The 27072-nt window shown below is 40.6% G+C and overlaps 1 protein-coding gene across 1 annotated transcript; it reads left to right on the top strand.

Moving 5' to 3' along the window:
* Positions 1-546: 546 nt before the first annotated feature.
* On the top strand, positions 547-25506 carry med4 (mediator complex subunit 4). The gene is made up of 7 exons (XM_080204222.1): positions 547-629; positions 6501-6567; positions 7213-7383; positions 15173-15230; positions 15701-15787; positions 23529-23660; positions 25197-25506. The coding sequence occupies exons 1-7, from the start codon at positions 559-561 to the stop codon at positions 25367-25369; spliced, it is 759 nt and encodes a 252-aa protein (XP_080060348.1). The 5' UTR covers positions 547-558; the 3' UTR covers positions 25370-25506.
* The last annotated feature ends 1566 nt before the right edge of the window (positions 25507-27072 follow it).

The following is a 27072-nucleotide window of genomic DNA, read 5'->3' as shown; positions in this document are numbered from 1 at the left end:
GCGGAGCTGAAAATTGCCCACGTACAGATGGAAACTGCCATTTTTATATGATGATGCCTAGAGATAATATTTGTTGAGAAATTGAAGGGAGTCAAGGATAGATCCTTTGCAGATCCAGGGTTAATGACATGGGAGCAGGAAGAGAGAACATAGCAAGCGATTCTGGGCTATCGCCAGACAGAAAGGAATGGAACAAAGGCAGTCCTACTACCCAGGTGGGCAACAGAGGGGAGATATTGGAATAGAAACTTAGAATGGGAATACTGGATGGAAGAGGTAAAGTGTACCGTCTGAAATTGGAAATGTTGGAGAGGGAGCAAAAATCAGACAGCACCAGACAAGATTTTGTATTGAACTACATTTATTGCAGTGTTAATGTAAGCCTATTTGTGACACTAATAAGTAAACTTTAAATTACTTACATACTGCAGACTAAACCATGTCATCTGTAACAGGGTAGGCAGGGTACGATATTGAGGTATTTGAAGTATAGCTCTCTCTGCGGGACTGAATGGTCCTGGGCTGCGCATGCGCAGAGGCGGTACGCAGCCGACGATAATGGCGGCCTCGGAGAGAAGCACCAAGGAGAAGTTGCTGGCTGTGCTGGATGATCTGGAGGTGTTGTGCAGGTAGGATGGAAGAAAAAAGTCGTTCCTCGCGGTGAGTGGATTGAAAGAGAGGAGAGGGCTCGCTCCTTGTGTCTGCTGCCTTTTTTTTTAAAAGGACTTCCCGTCTTTTGGTGCCCCAACAGCCAGTGGCCTGTGACTGGTTGGAAAATCCCGCTGGTGGGGAGTGAGTGTAAAATGTCATATTCTTTATAAATATTGGAAAGTGCTGAAGAGGTTTGGGAGGGAGCTCTGTAAACATGATGGGGAGGGAAGAACTTGTGGGGGCATAGGCTGAGAGGAGATGACTGGGGTGGGGATGAAGAAAGGAATTTGAATCCTGATTTGAAGGAACTGAGGAAAGCCAGTACAGCCTGCTGAGGGCTGTGATTATGGAAATTTAAACTGTGAACATGTAAAGATAGGCAGCTGACGTGAGAACAACTTTAGTTTCAAAACATAAATGAAAAGATAAAGCTCCAGGTGAAGCGTCTGTGGTGTGGTAATGTGTGTTTTACTGGATTAGTAGCGCAGACGATTGAAAATTTAATCTAGAGAATTAGTCCTAAATCCCACCGTGTTAGGTTAAGGTTCGGGATAATCTTGGTATCATTAAAAGCGACCATGAATCTGTTAGATTGTTGTAAAATCCAATTAATGTCCTTTTAAAAAATGAAACCTGTTGGCCTTGCCTGCTCTGACTTCAGTACCATATTGATGTGATTGATTCAAACAGGTGAGTGAGCTACTCAAGTTGTATCAAACTAATAGCTGATCAAGAACACAGTTCTCCAGGGCAATAATACTCTCATCCCCAATAATAAATTTAAATGATAAATCTTGGTTTCTCTAGAGGTTCTTTTGATTTGCAACAACTACTTCCAGTGCTTCTCTTCTGAAGTTATAATGGGAGTCAAGGAAACATGAATTGAAATTCTACCCTTATTCTGAATAGTCAATATTAGTCAATTTTATTTTTAATAATCTAAATTATATAAATATGTATAAAAGCAGTTAATATTTGAAATATTTTGGTATTTTTCACATTTTATGTAAATGAGCAATTTCATTTTTGTTAAGGCCTTCCTATTTTGACAACTTATACCTTGTAAACATTTTATCTAAAAGAGCAAATGACTTGGACATGAAACAGTATGATTGCTGAATTGGTAGGATCCTAATAATAGTTAATATGTGCACTTGGATCCTTATTACCATTTGTCAACATCTTGTTATCTCTACTCATTGTCTTTTCAAAGAGCGATGAATGCTCCTAACATTTTGAAGTGATTTTTCCTTTCTTCATTCTGCATTTTTGTAAAAGCTCAATCTGTTTGAAATATACACCCATGGCAAGGCTGGTCTACTCTCCCAGAAGTTGAGCATTACTTGTGATAAACAAAGGCTGAGGTGTAGTACGTTTGTTTTCATGACCTAATCCAGATTTTTATTGAGTATTTTCCCCACAAAAATAATGATTCACCTTAGGTGTTGGAGGGGTTGAACAAACTGACTCTTTGGGACTCTTACGAATTGAGTCTTTGCGACAGTATAGGGCTTCAACAAAACAGCTTATTCAAGTTTGTGCAACATACACGCGAGAGAGCACTCAGAGTTATGAGTCAAGATGGCTACTGAGCTACTTTGCTCCCCATGTGTCCTTGCAGCATTCTTATACCTTTTTGTGTTCCAATGTTCACATGTGAGATTTGATTAAGTCATCATCTTGTTACTCTAACTTCTGATTTTGTCAGCTTGTACTATCTTAATTGTCTTGTGTACTTTTATCTTTAACCATTCTCTTATTCATGTCCTTTGGCAATTGCATCGACCTCGTTGTAATATAAAATCACTACAAGTACCTTTAACCATGTAAATTTCAACAGGGGATGTCAATCAGGGTAGTGTCCTCAGTCCATCCACCTTCAGATGCTTCATCAATTATCTCCTCTCCGTCATAAGGTCAGAAATGGGATGTTTGTTAATGATTAGTGCTGAACATTGCACAATCATGACTCCTCAGATACTGAAACAGTCCATGTTAAAAAGCAACAAGATCTGGACAATGTCAGGGTTCGGACTGACATGTGGCAAGTAACATTTGAGCCGCACAAATGCCAGGCAATCACCTTCGCCAATAAGAGACAATCTAACACCACATTTGATGGTGTTATTATCACTGAATCTCTGCTGTCAACATCCTCTGGGTTATTATTGACCAGAAACTCAACTGGACTCGCCACATAAATATAGTGGTTAGGAATACTGGGACAAGTAGCTCACACTGTGATTTCCCAAAGCCTGCCCATCGTCTACAAGGCACATCGTCAGGAGTGTGATGGAATACTCCCCACTTGTCTGAATGGGTGCAGCTCCAACAACAGTCAAGAAGCTCTACATCGTCCATGACAAACCAGCCTGCTTGATTGGCATCACATCCACTCCCTTCTCCACTGATGCTCAGTAACAGCTGTATGATGCACTGCAGACATTCACCAAAGATCCTTAGATATCACCTTCCAAACCACTTTCCACAGACCACTTCCATCTAGAAAGACAAGGGCAGCAGATACATGGGGACACCACCACCTGCAAGTTCCCCCTTCAAGCCATTCAGAATCCTGAATTGGAAATATATCACCATTCCTTCACAACAGGATAAATGTCCTGGAATTCCCTGTCTAATGACATTGTGATCAACCCACAGCATGAGGACTGTATCATTTCAAGAAGGCAACTCGCTGTCTCAATGCCCATGTCCCATGAATGAATAAAAAAATCATCAGTTATCCTGATGCTTGATTAGTTTCCTGGAGGCATAGTGCATTATCTCCAGATATTGAGGGGTCATGGTAAATAGTAGCGATTTCTTTATCATTGCTATAATCTCTGAAGATTAGCACTCGGAATATGGCTGGTTAGTATAGTTATTTTAAGTCTGTCTCCAGGTGCCTCAATTAGGCTGCCTCGGCAGCACAGTGGCACAGTGATTAGCACTGTTGCCTCAACGCCAGGAACATAGGTTTGATTCCTGGCTTGGGTCACTGTCTGTGCAGAGTCTGCATGTTCTCCCCATGTCTTGTGAATTTCCTGTGGGTGGCCCAGTTCCTCCCACAGACCGAAAGCTGGTTATGTGCATTGGCCATGCTAAATTCTCCCTCAAGGTATCTGAACTGGCGCTGGAGTCTGGTGACCAGGGGATTTTCACAGTAACTTCATTGCAGCGTTAATGTAAGCCTACTTGTGATACTAATAAATTCATTTTTAATGCTTTCTGTCCCTTCCAATCTTCTTCAGTCTAAGCTTCCTTTTAGCATTGGATATTAGTGCAGTCCCTCCACACCTGATCTAACTGACCATTCATTGGACATTAAGTTTCGAAGGACAGTTTGTCTTTTGAGAGAGTAGAAAAGAGAACTATAGGGCAGTTAGTCTGACACTAGTTAGTGACAAAATGCTGGAATTTCTTTTAGTTTTTTTAAGCTTTTAAATGATAACAGGGAACTTAGAATGATTGGGCAATGTCAACACAGATTTATATTTTGGCTAAAATTAAGTGTATTATCAACATGCTGTGCACGGTTGAAGTCATTAGGTTACATTTTAGCTTCATTTGAAGCAATTTTTAAAAGTGACATCTCAGCCTTTTGGCTAAGATGCACATGAGATCAAGCTTTGGAGGAGGAGCAATGTCTACTCCAATCAGCTTGGATCATCTAGATCAAGCCCAAGGCAGGAGCTGAGAGCCCTGTCTTGTCAGCTTGGATCGGGAAAGTCTCAACTTGTTGAGACTCTGAATTGGACTTGTTGAATTGGAATAAAAACAAAAATTTTAAAAATGAAAGAGAAAGCGTGTTTGACAAACATTTTTTGAAGGCGTAATTGGGAGGATACATGTCAAGGAACCAGTGGATGTCACGCATTTGGATTTTTAGAAGGTCTTCAGTTACTTGCCATAAAATGGATCATTCAACAAGCTTCGGGGGTAATATGGATTGACGATTGGTTTAACAGCAGAAAACAAGGAATAGGAAGAAACAAGTCATTTTCAGAATGACAAGGTGTAACTAGTAGATTGCCAAATTATTTGGCCCTCAGATATTTACACTTTGTATTTAGTGGCCTAGATAAGGAAACCAAGTCTGATGAATCCAAGTTTGCTGATGATGCAGAGCTATATAGGAAAGTAAGCTGTGAAGAGGAATCAAGGAGTGTGCAAAAGGATACTGACCTGTTAAGTGATTTTCAGGAAGCTGGCCGCTGGAATGTAATGTTGGAAATTATTTACTTTGGTAGGAAGAATGGACAGCAGAATATTTAAAGATGAGTGACATGGAAATATTGGTATTCAGAGGGATCTGGGTGTCCTGTTCCATGAATCACAAAGTTAACATGCAGGTATAGCAATTAGGAAGGCAAAATGTATATGAATATTTATTGCAGGAAATCTTGCTGCAATTATAAGGGCTGTTTTGAGAATGCACCTAGAATTCTGTGTACATTTTGATCTAACCTAACAGAAGGCATGCAACAAAAATTCATGAAATTCGTTTCGAGGGTGACAGAGCAGCCCTAAGGGGAGAGAGAGTAAATGGGCCTATCTTCTCTGTGGTTTAGTTGAATGACATTTCTTAGAGACCTTTCAGATAAAAGTGAACTGGCTGTTTTTCCTGGCTGAAGAGTTTAGAACTCACATAGTGATCATTGTCTCAAAATCAGGACTGATACGAAGACAAATGTTTTCACTCAGAGTTGTGAATCTATTGAATTCTCTGTCCCAGAGCACTGCGGACACCCAGTCGTGCAAGTATATTTGAGATTGAAATCAATAGCCTTTTACGTGCAAAGGGAATTGAGGAATATGGGCTGGGAGAATTTCAGTAAGTGGAGTTAATGTTAAAGTTCAGCCATGATCTTATTGAATAATGGGGTGGCCTTGAGGGGCTTTATGGCCATTTCTTGTTTCTTATGAATAAAATTTTTATTAAAGTATAACTTCCCAAAGCACCTTCCAGTGTTATTTATAATCAGCCATATTGGCTCAAAGTTCAGATTTGATGTCTGGTCATTCAATGAGATAATGCTGCTGTGGTGATGCTACAGTTGGCTCATCTCCTTCAGGTTTGAGAATCGAAAAGAATAAACTGGCCTTCACTGTGTAATAATTCCTTTCCTTCCCTTGAAAATTGTTCAGTGAGCCATACTGGACCCTCCACAGATGAAGATATGATTGACTTTTGAATAATTTCAATCAAACTCAAGTGAAGAATAGATACTTGGGTAAGATTATGTCTGGTTATTATGCATTCACCCATTGGAAGACTTATTTTGTCTCATGAATAATCAGTCTAACACAAGAAGTGGGTGATACAGTGGATTAGCGTGATGATTGCATATTGGTTCAAATCCTGCTGCATCTGAAGGGATGAATGTCTCTGCCAATGGTAAAGATTTCACATGAAGTAAGTTTTAAGCATCTCAATTTGGTATTCCTGCGTGTGAGAACACAGTACTAAAGAACCCAATATTTGACAAAAAATGAACTACCATGTCAGTTCATTGAGCCAGTCCACAACATTGGCTAGCCTGGGAAATGTTCTAGTTATGTAGTAGAAGGTGCTGTTTTAAGGTTGTGGTTAAGGTGTATTGTTGATTCACAGTAAGGGGCATTTCCTTTCATTTGGCTGTGCTTTACTTAACCCGTAAGTAATTCATGTTGTCATTTATTTTATAGAAGTTATTTTCTCCAGCACTGACATTTTTAACTTTGAGAACAAAAAAAATTACTGAATTAAGTAATGCAAATTTGTACAAATAGGTCAGTGAAAGGTTTTTTCCTCAAATTTTAGATCATAAGTTTACTTCCTGTCTAATAATATTACTTTTAATCCTTAGGGAGTTGATCGAACTGCTTGCATTATCCAGAAACCAGAAAATTGCACAACCAGGAGAGGAAAATCAGGTGAGGAATGAATTGCATCTCCTCAGGCATTGCTTTAAGTCTTGAATGATTAATAGATGCCCATGTCTCTGACAGTTTTCAGATCTTATGAAAATTATTTGGCTGAATTTGATCTGATTCAGTTGAAAAATCCAGATCCAGATTGACTGACAAATTTAAAAATATCACCGGAACAGAATGCATTTCCCAGTGTAAAAATAAAAGTTTAATTGCTTCCATTACTTCCCGATTGTAGTTGTGACACCTGAAGTGTATATGTTCCTTTGCTTGGGGGAATCTAGAACTAAGGGGTGTGATTTAAAGATAATTGATCTCCAATTTAAAATGGAGATGAGGAAGTATTTCTTCTCTGAGGGCCATTAGTCTTTGGAATTTTCCACTATGGAGAGTAGTGGAGGTTGGAATATAGTTAAGCTGAGTTGGACAGATTTTTGATCTACAAGAGAGTTGCTCTGCTCCTATTTCTTATGATCTTAGAATATTAAAATTCAGCCCATCTGAACTCTATGAATATTTTAAATAAAGAATCTTTGAACAGTATTCTACCATCAAACATTAGAACTATTTAGTTCAAGTAATTGAATGAAGTCTATAAATTGTATTATCATTTAGTCAGTTTCTTATACTATAGTATTGGTTTTTCAGATCCTCAATCTGTTGATTCAGAAGGATGGAGAATTCCAAGAAATAGTAAGAGTTGCGTTGGAACAAGGCAAAATTCAGGAGGAAATGCACCTTCTGGAGAAAGAGGTGGAAAAAAGAGATGGTGACATCCAGCAGCTACAGAAACAACTCAAAGAGGCCGAACACATATTAGTGAGTTATAGCTACCTTGTAATGTAACATTTTCACAAGTCTTAGTTATATGTGAAGTGGACTTCCCTGTTGAATATTGGGAATTGGAAGATAATTGTCAGTTCCCTTATCCTTTGTCCACAACTTTTCTCAATCTGACTGCAAGTTTAAAACTTAACTAGGTAATTTAAACAATGTACAGGAAAAACAAAAACATTTTTTTGACTTCATAAATCTGTTGACACTTGTTGATCTGGACTTATTGAATCATAGAATGGTTACAGCACAGAAGATGGCCATTCAGCTTGTCAAGTCCAAGCCAGCTCCCTATGAGAGTAATACAGTGGTGTAGTTTTGCCCTTTCCACGTAGCCTGCAATTTTTTTCACTCCACAACAACCACAGCTCTACCAATCTCACCAATAACTGACGTCTGTTATCCCTGGGATCATTCTTGTAAATGTTTTCCTCACCCACGCCTTCACATCCGAAAGCGTGGGGCCCAGAATTAAAAATAATACTCTTGTTGGGGGCGAACCACTATATAAAGGTTCATTATAACCTCCATGCTTATGTACTCTGTGTCTGTATATATAAAACCCAGAATTAAACATGCCTTATTAACTGTTTTCTCAACCTGCCCTGCCACAATTCAACAATTTGTTCACGTATACTCCCAGATCCTTCTGCAACTGCGCCTTTAGAATTCCATCCTTTGTTTTACATTGCCTGTCCTCATCGTTTGAACCAAAATACATAGCTTCACACTTCCATGCATTAAATTTAATTTGCCACATGTTTGCCTATTCCACTATGTTTTTAAATTTATAACCCACCTTCCCTTTAGTTCATTGTATTTCCAAGCTTTTATATCACCTGGAAATACTGAAATTGTACAGCTAATTTGAAGTCATTAATATAGATCAAGAAAAGCAGTAGTCCTAGTACTGACTCTTGGGGAACTCCACTAAGAATATAAGAAATAAGAGCAATGAGTAGCCCAGTAGGCACTTAAAGTCAGCTCCACTATTCTATATGACTATGGCTGATCTTCTACTGTGCCAAGTTCTTTAATTCCCTTAGCATCCAAAAGTCTATTAATCTCTGTCTTGAATGTAATCAATGACTGAGCATCCAATACTCCCTCTGGCAAAGATTTCTACAGATCCATAACTCTTCACCTTGGTCCTAAATGGGCAACCCTTTATTCTGAAACCATAACCTCTGAATTTGAAGGTCCCCAGCCAAAGGAAACGTGCTTCCAACATCTATGTTGTTAAACCCATTAATAATTTAGTACATTTCACTGAAATCACCTGGCATTCAATCCTGTCTTCTAAGTTGTATATGTATGTTGTAAATAGCTGAGGCCCAAATACTGATTTTTGTGGTATATACTCGTTACTGCTTGCAAACTCAGAAATGATCTGTTTATTCCTACTTTGTTTTTTGTCTACTAATCAATCCACACTCCATGCTAATACACCAATCACCTGAACCCTAACTCTGTAATAATCTTATTTTTGAGAATCCAAATACACCACAATCACAGGCTCCATCTTTTCTATCCTGCTAGTTTCTGCCTCAAAAGAATTCTTAACCGATTTATCAAACATAATTTCCCTTTGGTAAATCCATATTGACTCTGTCTAATCATGATTTTTTTAACTGCAGTAATCATGTCTTGAATAATGGATTCTTGCAGGCTGGCATAGTGGTTAGCACTGCTGTCTCACAGCACCAGTCTTTGGGTGACTGCGTGGGTTTCCTCTGGGTGCTCCAGTTTCCTCCCACGTTCAAAAATGTGCGGGTTAGGTTAATTGGCCATGCTAAGTTGCCGCTTAGTATCGGGGGAGTGGAGTTCTGGAATAGGATCTAGGTGGGATTCGTGGTCGGTGCAGATTCAATGGGCTGAATGGCCACCTCTTGCACTGTAGGGATTTTATGGTTTTTCCCTATTACCATTGGCAGGCTAATTGTCCTAAAGTTTCTTGTCTTTCTACCTCCCTTCTTCTTGAACAGTGTGATTACGTTTGCTACCTTTCAATCCCTGTGGGCCATTTAGATTCTAGAGAATTCTGGATGATCAAAACCAATGTATACACTATCAATGCTGCCACCCCTCTTAAAACAATAGGATTCAGGCTATCGGGTCCAAGGATTTTGTCAACCTTAAATTCCATCAATTTCTCCTGCAGTATTTCTTTCTAATAATAACATACTTAAGTTTCTCATTTTCCGTAGTCTTTTGGTTCACCGCAATCTCCAAAAATCTTTTTTTTCTGCCTTCTGCTGTGAAGGCAGTTAAACAGTGTCTTTCAGTGTTGCCTGTCATTCTTTTGATTCATGCCACAATGGAAAGTCATTCATTGGTCTATCAGGACTTTCTGGTCAAAATTAATTCTGTTAGTGGTGTCCAGCCTTCCCTGAACGACTGAGCCATCTGCTACTCCTTCTAGTTTCCCTTCCTACTGAAGCGTAGCTCCCCTCCTGAGGGGAGTGGGTGGTGATGCTATCATCATTGGTACCAGCAACATCTAAATTAGGATCCTCCAGTCCACTGGCATTTCAGCTAACTGATTTAAAGGACAAATGAAATGTTGAGCCAAGGCCTGTCTACTCTCAGGTGAACAGAAAAGATTCTATGGCACTATTTTAAAGAAGAACAAGGGAGTTAACGTATTAGCCTGGTCCATGAACATTTCCAAAAACAGATTGTCTAGTTATTATCACATTGCTGCTTCTGGTAACTCGCTGTGCACAAATTTGTGTTTCCTAGAATAAAACAGTACTTAATGGGCTGCAAACTGTTTTGCAATGTCCTGAGGTTTTTTACTTAGAAACAGCCCAGTCTGAATGTTTATGCTCCGCTTTGGCTTCCATCCATCTTTCTTCACCTAAATCAACCATTGTAACTCTCCAATCCCTGTCTCCTTGTTTGCTTGCTTAGCCTCCCCTTACATATATTAATACTATTCATTTCAACTACTTTTTGTAGTGCATTCCATCACCTCACCACGCTTTGGGTGAAAAGTTTTTTCCAAATTCCTGATTGGATTTCTTATTGACAATCTTGTATTGATGACCTCTAGTTGTGCTGTAACCCACAAGAGATATTCACTCTATCAAAACCTTTCATGTTTTAAAGACCTGTATTGGTTCACTCTTCAGCCTTTATTGCAAGAGAGACCCAGTCAGTCAATCCTTTTTGTATACCCAGGCATTTTTGGTCTCCCCATGCATTTTGGTATCACCCTTGTACAGTAAATCTTTTCTGCGCCTTCTTTAGTGTCTGTATATCCCCTTTACAGCATGGTGACCAGAACTGTACACAATACTAGTGTGGACAAAGCAAGGTTTGAAACACATTTGACATAATTTCCCTACTTAAAATTCTATCTGTCTGGAAATAAAGCCTAGTACTTGGTTTGCTTATTGAATGGCTTTGCTATGGCACAACTTGAATTATTTGGTGTGTTTGTACACTGCGATCCTTTTTCTTCCTTTAACCCGTGTAAACTTGTAACTTCCAAGTAATAAGTGACATTCCTATTCTTCTTGCCAACTGTACTACCTCACATTTACCTGTGTTGAACTTCATTTTCCGGTTGTAAAAGGTGCTTTATAAAAAGCAAATCTACCTTTTTGCTATTTTCCCCGGTACATTGAAATCAATCATCAGTTAACTTTGTGGTTACAATGTTCACTTCTAAGTTGACTGAACAAGTGTTTTTCCCCTAAAACTGGAGAACTTTCCTGCTAATATATATTTATATCTTGGAGTTACAGATCATCTGTAGCCAGTTATGGGACTCTTACTGGGCATTTTCCTCAAATAATTTCCCTTTCTTTCACACCCTCTCTCCTGCAAGAGAGAGGGTGTGAAAGAACTATCTTGGGGTAGAGTTTCCAGGACACTGGCCCAAAATCTGTTGTATTCAAATAGCCATGTTTTTCATGATTCAGCTTGGATACCTGCTATGTAATGTGGCAAGCACCATAGCTGAACTATATTTTCATTTCATTCATCTGTGTGTAGTTCTCAGCAGGTTAGCAATCAGGAGGAACACCTAGCTTTATTTCAGTCCTCTTTTGTTAGCCCATTGCAGCAATACTGAGATCAACTTACTCAGCACACACCAGGAATCATAGCTGGAACCATCTGACCCTTATGACTTATTAATGCAGATTGTGGTATTTTTGCCAACAAGACTATTGGACAAACAGAGTATTTGTTATATTTCCTTGCAACACAATTTTTATTTGCTGGTACTTCAGTCATTTCCTTCTTCTGGAGAGAAGCGGTTGATTTCTTGAAGGTTAATCCTTCAAGAAGCATTCAATCTAACTTGAGAAAGACATATGCACTCAATCCTGTTTGACAGGATGACTTCTTTTAATGGTTGCGGTCAGTGTTCGGAACAGAATCTGCCATTCAGTTCTAAAAAGGTTAAGTGCTTCAGGTGAGATTTGCTTATTGGAAGCTACTTTGATTAGGGGACAGAATTGATCTGAGGCAGTGTATGAATCATGTGCAGCTGAGAATAAAATAAAACTTCTGGGGTAATTGGGTGGCGTGGTGGCACATTGATTAGCACTGCTGCCTCACAATGACAGGGACCCAGGTTCAGTTCCTGGCTTGGGTCACTGTCTGTGTGGAGTTCGCAAGTTCTCCCTGTGTCTGCGTGGATTTCCTTCAGGTGCTCCGGTTTCCTTCCAGAGTCTGAAAGACGTGCTGGTTAGGTGGATTGACCCGAACAGGCACCGGAACGTGGCGACTAAGGGAGTTTCACAGTAACTTCATTGCAGTGTTAATGTAAGCCTTACTTGTGATTACGAAATAAACTTTAAAACTTTAATGCTGCAGATTATATCCACGGCTGTAAAAGCCTACTCTTGCAGAAGGTAACACCTATAGTTTTAAGCAGGTTAGTAAATCAGTAACTGTTCCTCAATTTTCATTTGAAAGTACACATGAAAATAGTCAGTACAATCTCTGAAACTCCTTAGGAAATACTTACAAAGAAACACAGAAGATAGGAGCAGGAGGAGGCCATTTGGTCCTTCAAGCTTGCTCCACCATTCATCACAATCATGGCTGATCGTGCAACTCCGAAGCCTAATCCTGCTTTCTCCCCATAACCTTTGATCCCATTCGCCCCAAGTGCTATGTCCAGCCGCCTCTTGAATATATTCAATGTTTTCCTTCAGCTACTTCCTGTGGTAACGAATTCTGCAGGCTCACCACTCTTTGGGTGAAGAAATGTTTTTTCATCACGTCCTAAATGGTCTACCTTGAATCTTCAGTCTGTGACTCCTGTTCTGGACTCCTCCACCATTGGGAACATCCTCCCTGCATCTAGCCTGTCTAATCCTGTTAGAATTTTAAGTCTCCATGAAATCCCCTCTCATTCATCTGAACTCCAGTGAAAACAATCCTAACCTAGTCAATCTCTCCTCATACATCAGTCCCGCCATCCCCTGAATCAGCCTGGTAAACCTTTGCTGTACTCCCTTGAGAGCAAGAACATCCTTCCTCAGAAAAGAAGACCAAAACTGCCACAAGCTTTTAGGTGTAGCCTCAGCAAGGCCTGTATAAATGCAAAACATATCCCTTCTCTTGTACTCAAAACCTCTCGCAATGGAGGCCAACATACCAAGAAAATCAATCCTATCTTGCTTCAAACAATAATTCTACTGTTTTGGCAGGTGCCCTAAGCTGCAGGCATCAAAGATGAAGCTGGATTACGTTTTTTGACGATAGTGCTATATCTGGTGCTGGTCTCAGATTACTTTTCTGCGCAACATTTTACATTGGTGCAGAATATGGTAACAGACACAAATGAATACTTCACAGTCCAATGCTACTTTGGTGGATGACGTTCCCAGAACTGAATTTGATTACTTCTTTTCAGACGAAGAAGTTAGACACATTTTTCTCCACCTTGTTCATCAAGGGAAATATGTTTCTTGTATATTTCCTCAATTTTATCTGAGCCCAAGAACATTGGAGCAACTGTGGACAGGAAAATGTTACTCCCTTGTCAAAAAAGAGTGTAAAGAGAAGCTTAACAATAACAGGTCAATCAGTTTAACTTCAATGGTGGGGAGACTTTCATGGAATCTCAACAGTGCAGAAGGAGGCCTTTCAGCCCATTGACTCTGCACCATCTCTCCAAAAGAGTATCTTACTCAGGCCCACTCTCCCACCCTATCCCCATAACCCCCTATATTTACCTTGGCTAATCCACATAACTTGCACATCTCTGCACTGTGGGAGGAAACCAGAGTATCCAAGGCTGGAATCAAACCCGGATCCCTGGCACTGTGCCACCATGCTATCCCTTCCAGAAACAACAATTCAGAATAAAAATAACAGTCACGTGGATAAATGTGGATTAATTAAGAAAAACCAGCCTGGATTTCTTAAGGGAAAGTCATGTTTCATTAATTAGCTAAAGATTTTTTGGAGAGGTAACAGAGGGCAAGGAGGGTTATGTTGAACTAGTTTCTGACAACTAGTTCAGCCGCGGCTAGATTATTGTATCTGGTTCTGAGCGCCACAGTTTAGGAAGGACGTGAAGGCATTAGAGAGAGTACAGAATCATAAAGATTTCAGGGACAAGGAACTTCAGTTATGAAGATAAATTGGAGAAGTTGGAATTGTATTCCTTGGAGAAAAAAGGCTGAGGACATTTGATAGAAGGGTTCAAAATCGTACGGGATCTGGACGGTGCAGAGGGAGACACACTCATGAAAAGGTTGACAACGAATGAGTTGAATACGGAGTTGAGGAGGAAATTCTTCACTCAAAGGGTGGTGAATCTCTGGAATTCTCTGCCCATTGAAGTGGTGGAGGCTACCTCGCTAAATATATTTAAGTCACGGGTAGATAGGTTTTTGACAGACAAGGGAATTAAGGGTTATGGGGAGAAAGCGGGAAAATGGAACTGAGCCACTTCAGATCAGCCATGATCTTATTGAATGGCGGGGCAGGCTCGAAGGGCTAGATGGCCTACTCCTGCTCCTATTTCTTATGTTCTTACGAATGGGCACAGTTTTGAAGTCATTAGTAAAAGAAGCAAAAATGAAATGAGAAAATAATTCTTCATACACTGGTTCGGGTCTGGAATATGCTACCTGAGAGTTTGGTGGAGGCAGGTTCAACTGAAGCACTCAAAAATGGGTTCGACTTTTATCTAAAAAAAGAATATGCAGGGTTATGGGGAGAAAGTGGAAGAAGACGTAACGGGCCGAATGGTGGCCTGCTGTGCTTTAATAGTTCTGTGAAAGAAGTATTGACTCTGATAATCTTGCACACCAAGAAAGGCTTGGTGCTTGGACCTGCTACAGCTGACTATCATTTTCTCCATGCAGCATAAGACAGTATCTTAAGTTTTAAGAATGCTTGTCTTTTACAGAGTATAAACTGCCAGAAATGACTTTGCATGGTGGTAGTTATATACTTAAAATGAATTGGAAAATATAACTATCAGACTAATTACTTGAACTATTAAACAGTCCCCCACTAGAAGCATTCATCAAGATCCATCAGAATGGCAAGATATTGGTTTTGTCTCAAGTGCATCTTTCTCTTGTTTTTCAGAGACTTGTTTAGAACCCATGTCAATGTGCAAGCTTAATTTAACTTCTAAAAGTTACTCAAGTTCAAAACTAATGGCCTTGGGCCTCATCAGTAGTTTAATGGTTACTTTAGAAAAAACACATTGAAATCTTTATTCCATGTCTATACTTACACACAGTAAATTTGTACCTATTAAATGAAATATTAACTGTCCATTCTTTTCAAGGCAACCGCTGTGTATCAAGCCAAAGAGAAGTTAAAATCGATAGAGAAGGCAAGAAAAGGTAGACGTTTTTAAATAGCAAAAAGTAATGATTGCACAGTTGCTGTACTGCCGAGACAACTAAGCATGGGTCCAATAATGAGACTTCTTTTCCAAAGGAAAATTGGCATGATCATAAATATACCATTATATGCTTTTTGTGTGAAGATTTTCTGATACCTGTGAATGCTCAATTCAATTGTGATGCCATCATGTTAGTGGCCTGCAGCCAAATTCTGCTGCTGCTTGCAGAGGTAGTTCTGATGCTGAAAGCTGTTTTGGCATCAGTGAACACAATAATAAAAATGTCCTTTGTAGTGAGCCTTTTCTAATTATGATTATTGCTTTGCTTTACTTCCATGTTCTGACTCCTTAAGCAATTAAATACATTTTTTAAAATTGCTGAAAATTATTTACAAGCATGGCAGCTGAGTGTTTTTGTATTTTTAAACTCCAGGTCAGTGAGGAATTATAATTCTTTCCTCTTTGCAGGTGCCATCTCATCTGAAGAGCTTATCAAATACGCACATCGGATAAGCGCCAGCAATGCTGTAGCAGCCCCATTAACATGGGTTCCAGGTATAAATTTAAATATTATTGTTCATGATTTTACTGCAAAACCACTGACCTGGATTTGAAACACAGGGCAAATCTCCAAGTCCTGCAAATAGCACAAAACCCAGAATCACAGATACTGACATTGATCAAGTGCTTCAACTCCACTTTCCTGCCCACTTCCTCAGTTTCCTGAGAGACCAGCCTTAAATATATTTCAATGATGGAGCATTCACAATCAACTTGAGTAGAAAATTCCAAGGATTCACAGTCCTTCAAATGAAGATGTTTTTCCTCATCTGAGTTCAAATTATTGACCCTTTATCCTGAAACTGTGCTTTCCTGTTCTAAATTCCCTAGCCAAGGGAAACAACCTCTGTTAAAAGTATCTGTTCGTTCTCATTCCCCTTGTCCAGTCCCTTCCCACCTACATTTGTGATTCCTCCGATGACCGAGGTCACATCAACAATTTCCATTTTCCTGGCCCTCGTGACTTTCTCTTCACCATGGACATCCAATCCCTCTACACCTTCAGCCCCCACCAGGAGGGACTTGGTGGCTCTCCATAAATTCCCCAAGCAGAATCCCCATCCACCACTACTCTTGTCTAGCTGAACTTGTTCTCTAACTCAACAATTTCTCAATTGGTGGGCCACGTGTCTACCTGTTTCACCAACCTGTGTCCTCCTGGAATCTGTTGCTCTTTATCTTGTAGTTTGATGTGTTTCTGGGTTTTGTGTTATTTGCAGGATTTGGAATTTTGCCTTGTGTTTCAGCTCCCAGGTCAGTGGTTTTGTAGGGGGAATGATATTCTTCACGTTAGCCCCTGGAGAACACTGCAGTGTATAAGGGGAGGCAATGGCCCAGTGGTGTTGTCACTCGACTATTAATCCAGAATCTCAACTAATCTTCTGAGGAGATAATGAAACCATTGTCGAAAAAACCCATCTGGTTCACTGATGTCCTTTAGAAAAGGAAATCTGTTGTCTTTACTTAGTCCGGCCTACACATGACTCCAGAGCAACAGCAATGTGTTTGATTCTCAACTGCTCTCGAACAACTAGGGATGGGCAATGAATGCTGGGCAGCCAGAGAAGCCATGTCCCATGTATGAATAAAAAAACACTCCAGTCTGAACTTGCAGCTTCCCAATTCATTGGATGCTCCATCCGTCGAATCCCTAGTTTTAAATTCTGACCCAGTTAGTGAAGAACAAGTAATTCCAAAACAATTAGGAAATAAGTCATTTTGTATTCAGAAGATGTATTGCCAATTCTGTGCTTCTGACACCAGCACAGGCTGATTGATATATAAAAACAGAAAATATTGAAAAATGCAACAGGGTCTGGCAGTATTTGGGGAAGAGAGAAACAGAATTGATGTTTCGAGTCTGTATGACTTCAGAGCTGAAGAGAGATGGAAACACGATGGATTTTATACTGGGTAAGAACATAAGAAATAGGAGCAGGAGTAGGCCATCTAGCCCTTCGAGCCTGCCCCGCCATTCAATAAGATCATGGCTGATCTGTCGTGGCTCAGTTCCACATTCCCGCCCTCTCCCCGTAACCCTTAATCCCCTCGCTTATCAAAAACCCATCAACCCGCGTCTTAAAAATATTTAGCGAGGCAGTCTCCACCACCTCAACGGGCAGAGAATTCCAGAGATTCACCACCCTTTGAGTGAAGAAGTTCCTCTTCAACTCTGTTCTAAACCGCCCCCCCTTTATCTTGAGGCTGTGCCCCCTAGTCCTACTGTCCTTTCTGAGCGGGAAGAGTCTCTCCACCTCTATCCTATCCATCCCATTCATCATCTTATACGTCTCAATGAGATCTCCCCTCATTCTTCTAAACTCTAACGAGTACAAGCCTAGTTTATTCAGCCTCTCCTCATAGCTCAACCCCCTCAACTCCGGTATCAGCCTAGTAAACCTCCTCTGCACTCCCTCCAAGGCCAAAATATCCTTGCGTAAGTATGGCGACCAAAACTGCACACAGTACTCCAGCTGCGGCCTCACCAATGCCCTATACAGCTGCAGCAAGACCTCCCTACTTTTATATTCAATCCCCCTCGCTATGAAGGCCAGTATCCCATTAGCCTTCCTGACCACCTGCTGCTCCTGCAGGCTGGGTTTTTGCGACTCATGCACAAGGACCCCGAGGTCCCTCTGCACCGTTGCCTGCTGCAGTTTTTCGCCACGTAAGTAATAGTCCTTCCTACCATTATTCCTACCAAATTGGACCACCTCGCACTTGCCAACATTAAATTCCATTTGCCATTTCCTGGCCCATTCGCCCAGCCTATCCAGATCCTAAGAGGTGGATCAAAATAGAAAGTCAGGGATAGGTGGGAGCTCAGGACTAATTTGGCAAAATGTTATGGACACAAGACAAAAGGAGTGCTAATAGTGTTAAAGAAAGACTAAGGAAGGTGCATATAGTCAGATGGCAGAATGTGTTAAGAACAGAACAAGGGTCAATGCTGTCTAATAGCAAAACATATGAACAAATCACAGTCTGATTCTGTAGGAGGAGAAGGTCGGTGGAAAAAAAAAGATCGAAGTAGAGGCCAGATTTCATGATCTGAAGTGGTTGAACTTGTACTTTCAATTTAAACTCAACATTAAGTTTAGAAGGCTGTGCTTAATTGGAAGATGAGATGCTGTTTCTCCAGTTTGCATTAGGCTTCATTAGAACATTACAACAGGTCAAGGACTGTGATGTGAGCATAAAAGCAAGTTAGTGAGTTGAAATACCGAGCAACAGGAAGTTGGGGAGTCATGCTTGTGGATTGAGTGAAGGTGTTCACTGGTGAAGCAGTCACCCAGGCTGCGTTTGGCAGCACGGTGGTAGAGTGGTTAGTGCTGCTGCCTCACAGCTCCAGGGACTCGGGCTCAATTCCTGGCTTGGGTCACTGGTGTGGAGTTTGCATGTTCTCCCCGTGTCTGCATGGGTTTCCTCCAGGTGCTCTGGTTTCCTCCCACAGTCAGATGCACTGTTAGGTGCATTGGCTGTGTTAAATTCTCCCTCCATGTACCTGGACAGTGCCAGAGTGTGGCAACTAGATGATTTTTTCAGAGTAACTTCATTGCATTGTTAATGTAAGCCTACTTATGACACTAATAAATAAATTTTAAACTAGTATCCCCAGTGTAGAGGAGACATTGTGAACAGTGAATACAGTAGACTAACTTGAAAGAAGTACTCCTTGCTGCACTTGCAAGGAGTGTTTGCAGCCTTGGACAATGAGGAGGGAGGTGGTAAAGGGGCAGATGTTTCACCTTTTGTAACTGCATGGAAAGGTGCCAAGGGGTAGAGGTGTTGGGGGTGATGGAGGAATGGACCAGGATGTCACAAGAAAAGGTCCCGATGTAATGCTGACAGGAGAGGAGAGACGAAGATGTGTTTGGTGGTGGCATCATGTTGCATGTGGTGGAAATGGCAGAGGATGATGCTTTGAATGTGGAGGCTGGTGGTGTGAAAAGTGAGGACAAGGGGTATTCTATCATGGTTCTGGGAGGGAGGAGAAGGGGTGAGGGCAGAAGTGCAGGAGATGGTCCGGAAACTCAACTGCACATGGCAGGTGGGGGGGGAATACCTTGGTTCAGGAAAAAGGAGGACATGTCAGAAATGCTGTTTTGGAAGGTGGCATTACCAAAACAGATGCGACAGAGGCAGAGAAACGGGAGAATGGTATGGAGTCCAAGCAGAGTGTGAGGAGGTGTGGTTATAGGAATTGGAGGTTTTGTAAGGAATATTGGTGGACTGTTTCGCACTAAAAGTGGAGAAATAGAGATGTAAAGGAAGTGTTTAAGTTAGACCACGTGAAGATAAGAGAGGGATGGCAATTGGAAGCAAAATGGATAACATTTTTCCAGGTCCAGACAAGAGCATGAAGCGGCACCTGACACAGTCATTGATATACTGAAAAAAGAGTTAATGGGTTGGGGGGGTGGGAGGGCGGGTGGCAAAGAATGTTCCATGTGCCCCACAAAAAGACATGCATAATTGGGCCCATGCAGTCAAAGTCAGACTGAGTCAGAGTCATAGAGGTTTACAGCATGGAAACAGGCCCTTCAGCCCAACTTGTCCATGCTGCCTTTTTTTAAACCTCTAAGCTAATCCCAATTGCCCGCATTTGGCCCATATCACTCTGTACCCATCTTACCCATGTAACTGTCTAAATGTTTTTTAAAAGACAAAATTGTACCCGCCTCTACTACTACCTCTGGCTGCTTGTTGCAGACACGCACCACCCTCTGTGAAAAAATTGTCCCTCTGGACACTTTTGTATCTCTCCCCTCTCACCTTAAACTTATGCGCTCTAGTTTTAGACTCCTCTAATTTTGGGAAAAGATATTGACTATCTAGCTGATCTGTGCCCCTTACTATTTTATAGACTTCTATGAGATCACCCCTCAGCTTTCTACACTCCAGAGAAAAAAGTCACAGTCTAGCCAGCCTCTCCTTATAACTTAAACCATATGTCCCGGTAGCAGCCTAGTAAATCTCTTCTGCACTCTTTCTAGTTTAATAATATCCTTTCTACAACAGGGTAACTAGAACTGTACATAGTCTTCCAAGTGTAGCCTGATCAATTTCAACAAGACATGCCAACTCCTGTATTCAGTGTTCTGACCAATGAAACCAAGCATGCTGAATGCCTTCTTCACCATTCTGTCCACCTGTGATTCCACTTTCAAGGAGCTAGAACATGTGCCCCTCGATCTCTTTGTTCTGTAACTCTCTGCAGCATCCTACCATTAACTGAGTAAGTCCTGCCAAGCTACCAAAATGCATCACCTCACATTTGTCTAAATTAAACTCCATCTGCCATTTGTCAGCCCACTGGCTCAATTGATCATGATCTCGTTGAAGAAAGTTATCTCTGACTGCACTGTCCACTATGCCATCAATCTTGGTGTCATCTGCAGACTTTCTAACCATGCTTCCTACATTCTCATCCAAATCATTAATATAAATGACAATTAATAGTGGATCCAGCACTGATCCTTGAGGCACACCGCTGGTTACCGGCCTCCAATTTGAACAACCATCCTCTGGCTTCTGTCAAGAAGACAATTTTGTATCCATTTAGATGTCTCGCCCTGGATCCCATGTGATTTAAGCTTAGGCAACAACCTATCATGCTGCTCCTTGGCAAAGGCCTTGCTAAAGTCTGAGTAGACAACGTCAACTGCACTGCCTTCATCTCCCTTCTTGGTTACCCCTTCAAAAAACTCATTCAAATTTGTGAGACATGATTTTCCACTTACAAAGTCATACTGACTGTCCCTAATCAGACCTTGCATCGCTAAATGCCTGTAGATCCTGTCTCTCAAAATACTTTCCAACAACTTATGCACCACAGATGTGACGCTCACTGGCTTGTAGTTCCCAGGTTTTCCTGCAGCCCTTTTTAAACAAAGGCACAACATTTGCCACTCTGCACCTTTTAGTTTGAGGAAGTGAGACAAGTTGAAGGAGAAATTGTTCAATGAGAAAACAAGTGCAGCCAGACGGAGGAGAGTAATGGTGGATGGGGATATTCATGTCGGCGGGGTTGGAGGTGCAGAATGATTGGATGTCCATAGTTAAGAGGAGGCGGTTTGGGCCAGGAAATTGTTGATATGACATTAGAACATAAGAAATAGGAGCAGGAGTAGGCCATCTAGCCCTTCGAGCCTGCCCCGCCATTCAATAAGATCATGGCTGATCTGTCGTGGCTCAGTTCCACTTTCCCGCCCTCTCCCCATAACCCTTAATCCCCTCTCTTATCAAGAACCCATCAACCCGCTTCTTAAAAATATTTAGCGAGGCAGCCTCCACCACTTCAACGGGCAGAGAATTCCAGAGATTCACCACCCTTTGAGTGAAGAAGTTCTCCTCAACTCCGTTCTAAACCGCCTCCCCTTTATCTTGAGGCTGTGCCCCCTAGTCCTACTGTCTTTTTTGAGCGGGAAGAGTCTCTCCACCTCTATCCTATCCATCCCATTCATCATAGGAATCACAAATGAAGAAACTGGACAAGGGGAGAGAGAATATTCAAGATGGGAAATTAAGTTCACAGGGACAGGATCAGACTGAAACAATGGATACACCAGGACTGTCCATTTTGTAGATTTTGCAAAGGAGATAGAATTAGGCTGTGCAGGGTTGGGAGACAATATGGTCGGAAGCTGTAGAGAGAAGATTTCCAGAGGAGACGAGGCCAGTAACAGTCTTGGAAACAATGGCCCAATTCCACCATCAAGTTACGCTCGTTTTCAAGCACAAAAACTTGGTAAAGTAGCGTAATCAGCGTCAGCCTCCGTACTAGTTCCCCCTTTACTAAGTGCTGAAAATGGCCGCCAATGGGACTGCGCCCAAATGGCAACGACATCAATTTAAATGCATTTGCTTTTACCGGCACTTCCCCCTTTACCACCATGTTCGCCCATCCAGATTCAGTGTGAAACAGACATGGTCCACAAAGGTCCGATTCGGGCGTTCCAGCTTCTGTGGAGGTAAGTTCTGAGTTTCTGGCGGCGCTCTGACTCAGATCGGTGATGGTGTTGTGGGGAGGAGGAGGAGGATCAGATGGTGCTCTTGAGTGAGGAGAGGGAGGCGGGTCTGATGGCTCTTTGGTGGTGGGGGGGAGGGAGGCGGCTCAAGTGCTGTCTGGCTGGGGGGGAAGGAAAGAGGGTGAGATGGTTCTCTGATGGGGTTGGGGGGGGTGTGGAGAGGTGGGTCAGATGGCTGTCTGATAGAGGGAGGTGGGTCAGAGGGTCTGCTGCTATTCTCCATGTGATCGTGGGGAGGAGGAAGGGGGGGTGGGTCTGCTGCCACCCTATGTTTGATCGGTGGAGGGGTAAGAGGGGTGTGATCTGACAGGGTTGGAGGAATAAGGGAGTCAGTTATGTTCTGGGAGATCGGGCAATGTCTGTGGGAGCCGGGGGAGCCATTATCCAGCCCGGGTGCAGGGGAGCGTTTCTCTTTTCTTATCGTGTGCGCAGTTGGAGGCACAGTGATTTTGGGTGTAATAAGCCCTGCCCACAGGCTTCTGCAGCACAATTCAGAATTGCTGCAATTTTTTTTCAGGCAGTGTGTGTGTATGGCGGCGCCTGAGAACAGGTCTAAAAGCCGGATCTGAAACAATCCCAGTTTCAAGTCCGCCCAGCTCTTAGAATTAAAATGGTAAAATAGGGCCCAATGGCTTGCTGTTTAGTGGTGGAATCATGGTCTACGGAGAAGGGTCTCTGTGAGGTCAAGATCAGTCTGTTAAATCAAGCCATTGCATTTGTACCATCTTTCTGAAGGAGTTGCCCATTTAGGCCCAATTAGCTGCAAATTCTCCATATTATTTTTAATATTTGCTTTTCAGATATTTATCCACTTTCATCCCTTTTGAAAGCTATTATGAATTCTGATTTGACCAGTTTCTGGTATGGTGGCTTCTCTTTAAAACTATTCAAAAATAAACAATTCTCCAAACATTTTCCTTAATCATTTTGATAATCTTAAATAATACTAATAGCCCCCCCCCCACCTCCATTACCAACTCAACAAACTATGTAAATAGATTTTCCTCACTTTTTAAAACCTCTTTCAATTTTAATAAATTCTGGTATTTGTAAATGGCTGTTTTCTTTTTAATTAGCTGTGCTTCAATTTTTAATGAGATTTCCTGTTTATGGGAATCTGCTATTCACATGAATTTTATAGGGAAGAGTTAACTTCACAGTAACAATTAGTGCGAATGATTTGGAACATCATACATTTGATTCAGGTGATCCTCGGAGACCTTACCCAACTGATCTGGAAATGAGGAGTGGTCTTTTGGGACAGCAGAGTAACCTTTCTACCAATGGGGTGAATGGACATTTACCTGGAGATGCATTGGCTGCAGGGAGATTACCAGGTAAAAGCTGTCAACATTTCACTAAAATGGAACTTGTGCAAGGTAAACATAAATTATAACAGCATAGGAAGCTCAGTTGGTCATATTGATTATAAAGTGTCACTTAGGCCATTAGAATTTCTGACTATTTTAATTTGTATCACTCTTTAAGCAATGATTAAAATCTTTTGGCTGATTTCATGTTATTGTGACTAAGTTGCAAAAGACAGTATCATTGAGACGTACAGTTTCAGTTTCCACTCAACACTACATCAGCTAATTGCAGCAATAGTGAAAGGAGGAGTTGGCCTTTGTCTCTAGATCATGAGGAGGAGAAAGTCCATTTTAGGTTATAATTGCTGTACAGTAGAAATTACACCTGCATGACCATACAAATAGCTTTGAGTTTAGTTTTCAGTGAGTATTGGCAGGCTAAAATACTCATTGAAAACTTATGATCGACTAGTTAGACAAGTCATTAATAATGACTGAGCAGCAGCACTTTGGCAGGAATCTGACATCAAGAGGGAAGAGAAAATGGTATATAGTACGTTAAATTGAAGGCAAGAAAATGATTTGTCACAAAAAAACAGAAAATGACAGAAAATCTCAGCAGGTCTGACAGCATCAATGGAGACAGAATACAGCCAAAGTTGAAAGTCTGGATGCCCTTTAGAGTTCTAATGATTTGTCACATTTTTAAATTTCAACAGTTGATTTGCAGTAAATGTCGACAAATCATAACATCTACAGCTGCTTTTAATCAAAGATAAACAAGAACACTCTTGATTACAAGTTATTGATAACAAGGATGAGTACTTGAGGTGGATCATGTATTTTGTTCAATCTATTCCAGAAATCTACAATTTTCTTTCCATTCCCATTCCCTCATTATCAGAGCCATCAGTTCCTCAGAATGACTCATGTTTCTGCCTCCTCCACTTACTGGAAGACCTTTATGGAGATCTAATCATTTGAAACCCATCATAGCGTGACATTTAAAATTGTTCTAGATTTACACAGAAGATAGCTTTTTTCTACCATATGCATAGAGTATATGGATAGCATTTATATATTAATCCTTTACATATACATTTCAATTCAGAGAAGCATAGGTTGTGGTTTTGTGATAGAATTTAGTGCTATTTTAGGTCAATACATTTTCACGGTCTGGAATTTAATATTCTTGGAAGGGAAAATCATTTGATTAAGAATTTGAAAAGTTGTTACAAAGCTAAATATATATTAATAGGATTAATATATATTAATAGAATGCAAGAATACTAGGAGTTTGAAACTTTTTTTAGAAGGGGTAGGGGCAGAAGAAGGGTTGGGTTGTTCAGTATAAAGATTTATTCTGTAAATGAGCCTTTGGACAGCTGTTGTCTGTGTTCTAGGAGCAAGAGTTTAACTCAAAGCACAACTGAAACTATAAAAGACATCCAAGACATAACATTACTGGTTTCAGACCCATTTTAAATAATGCTTGAGGGATTAATATTGATACACTTTTGGATAAAATACAAATGTGGTTTACAAAAACTTTCTGTATTTCAGATGTACTTGCACCTCAGTACCCATGGCAGTCAAATGACATGTCCCTCAACTTGTTGCCTCCGAACCATAGCAATGATTTTATGTTGGAACCTCCTGGACATAACAAAGAGAATGAAGATGATGTGGAAGTTATGTCAACTGATTCTTCAAGTAGTAGTAGTGACTCTGACTGAAACTAAAAGAACATTTATTTTTCAGTTCAATTCTTGGACTTTTGGCATTGAAAAATAGGTTTGTTTCTCCTGATCCTTCCAATCTAACACTGTTGATGCTGACCTGGTATGGACACATCAAGAAAGCAATTTGATAAGCAATGCAGTAAGATAGGTAAGTTCTGCATTTAAAAAAAAATTTCCCTCAGTGTTGAACTTGCTGTCCAATGTGACTATCATTGATTATATTTTAGAATATAGTGGTAACATTATATTTTAAGAAACAAGGCATTAATTTATTGGACAGACCTTTGCACCAAATTTTAAAAAAAGCCACATAATTGACTTATGGTATGACATTACTATATATTTTCCCTAGACTATTAATCACACAGCATAATGCATTAGGGGGAACTGAAAATATGATAATTTACAACAGGAAAGTATATCACAAAAACAGAACAGCTGCAATATATGTGTGTTGCAGAGGATTACAAACATTTTCATGAAGCAGCAATTTAAGCTGAAGAAAAGGAAACCATAACCATATTAAGAGCAGAAATTTAAAATTATCCTACCCCTAAAGTGGCAATTGCATTTTAGAACTTTTTTTTTGCTGCTGTTTGGCACTATAATCCCAAACGCAGATTGACATGGAAAGCTGCTTTATACATATTCCTGTCGCCTTGAGAAATTAGCTAGGTGGCCATTATGGCTATGGGCACAAGCATAAAACTATTTGTAATTTGATACAATTGACAGTTAAACACAAAGGTCATGAACACTGAAGAAGGTAGAAGAATTTTCATCTGCTACAATAAAGATTATTGTTGGGGTTGTATTAAAGCACACTGAAATAGGGTATTTTATATCCTGTGTCATACCTGCAAGACAATGAATGATTGTTATTACTCAAAATGTTCTCCAAAATTGACAATTCTGGCCTTGACAAGCCCCAACACGATTTTTGCTAAAAACAATTAAGAGGGATTATTTCATTATTAAAACAATGTTTACAACTGTTTGTTTGCATTATTCTACAATAATGCAAACTGAAACAGTTGTAAACATCGTTTTGGAGATGTACATTTTATAGTATAACAATGTGATTTCTATATTGTAAATAAAAACAGAACTGTTTGATATCATCAGTAAGAAATGTTTTCCATCTAATTTTTCTGATCATTTGTTAAAACACAATAGCCCAACAGTTTCAAATCTCATTTCAGCAAAATCAATATTGATAAATGCCAATTATATTTCTTGGCTACGTGCAGTGCTGTGGATGAGGTTCATTCTTCTGAGGTCTTGTTTCCTGTCAGTGACATGCAAGTTAACAACTTGCTGTAAAACATCTGTGCTTAGTAGTAGTATACTTAATAGTATAATAAGCCAAAGGAGCTCCGTCAGGACACTTAAGACCCAGGCAAGAAACTCCACGGTGTTTTATGAAGATAACCTGGATGCAAGTTTATAAATTTGAATTTGGCACAAGTGAGCACACAAGGCATTTCACTCCAAGTATCATTCAAGTGATCCACTGGGAAGCTTTTATCAAAAATTTCCCAGTATGTGGATGGCCTGACTCGAGAGGAGGCAAAACTTGACCTCCTCTTGGAAAATAAGGAAGGGAAGCTGACAGAAGTGTTAGTGAGGGATCACTTTAGGACCAGTGACCATAATTCTATTAGTTATAAGATAGCTATGGAGAATGATAGGTCTAT

Source organism: Carcharhinus amblyrhynchos, chromosome 15, assembly GCF_965287045.1.
Source record: "Carcharhinus amblyrhynchos chromosome 15, sCarAmb.v2.hapA, whole genome shotgun sequence".
NCBI classification, from domain to species: Eukaryota; Metazoa; Chordata; class Chondrichthyes; order Carcharhiniformes; family Carcharhinidae; genus Carcharhinus; species Carcharhinus amblyrhynchos.
The sequence above is the reverse complement of the archived record's forward strand: the minus strand, read 5'-3'. Positions and strand labels throughout refer to the sequence as shown.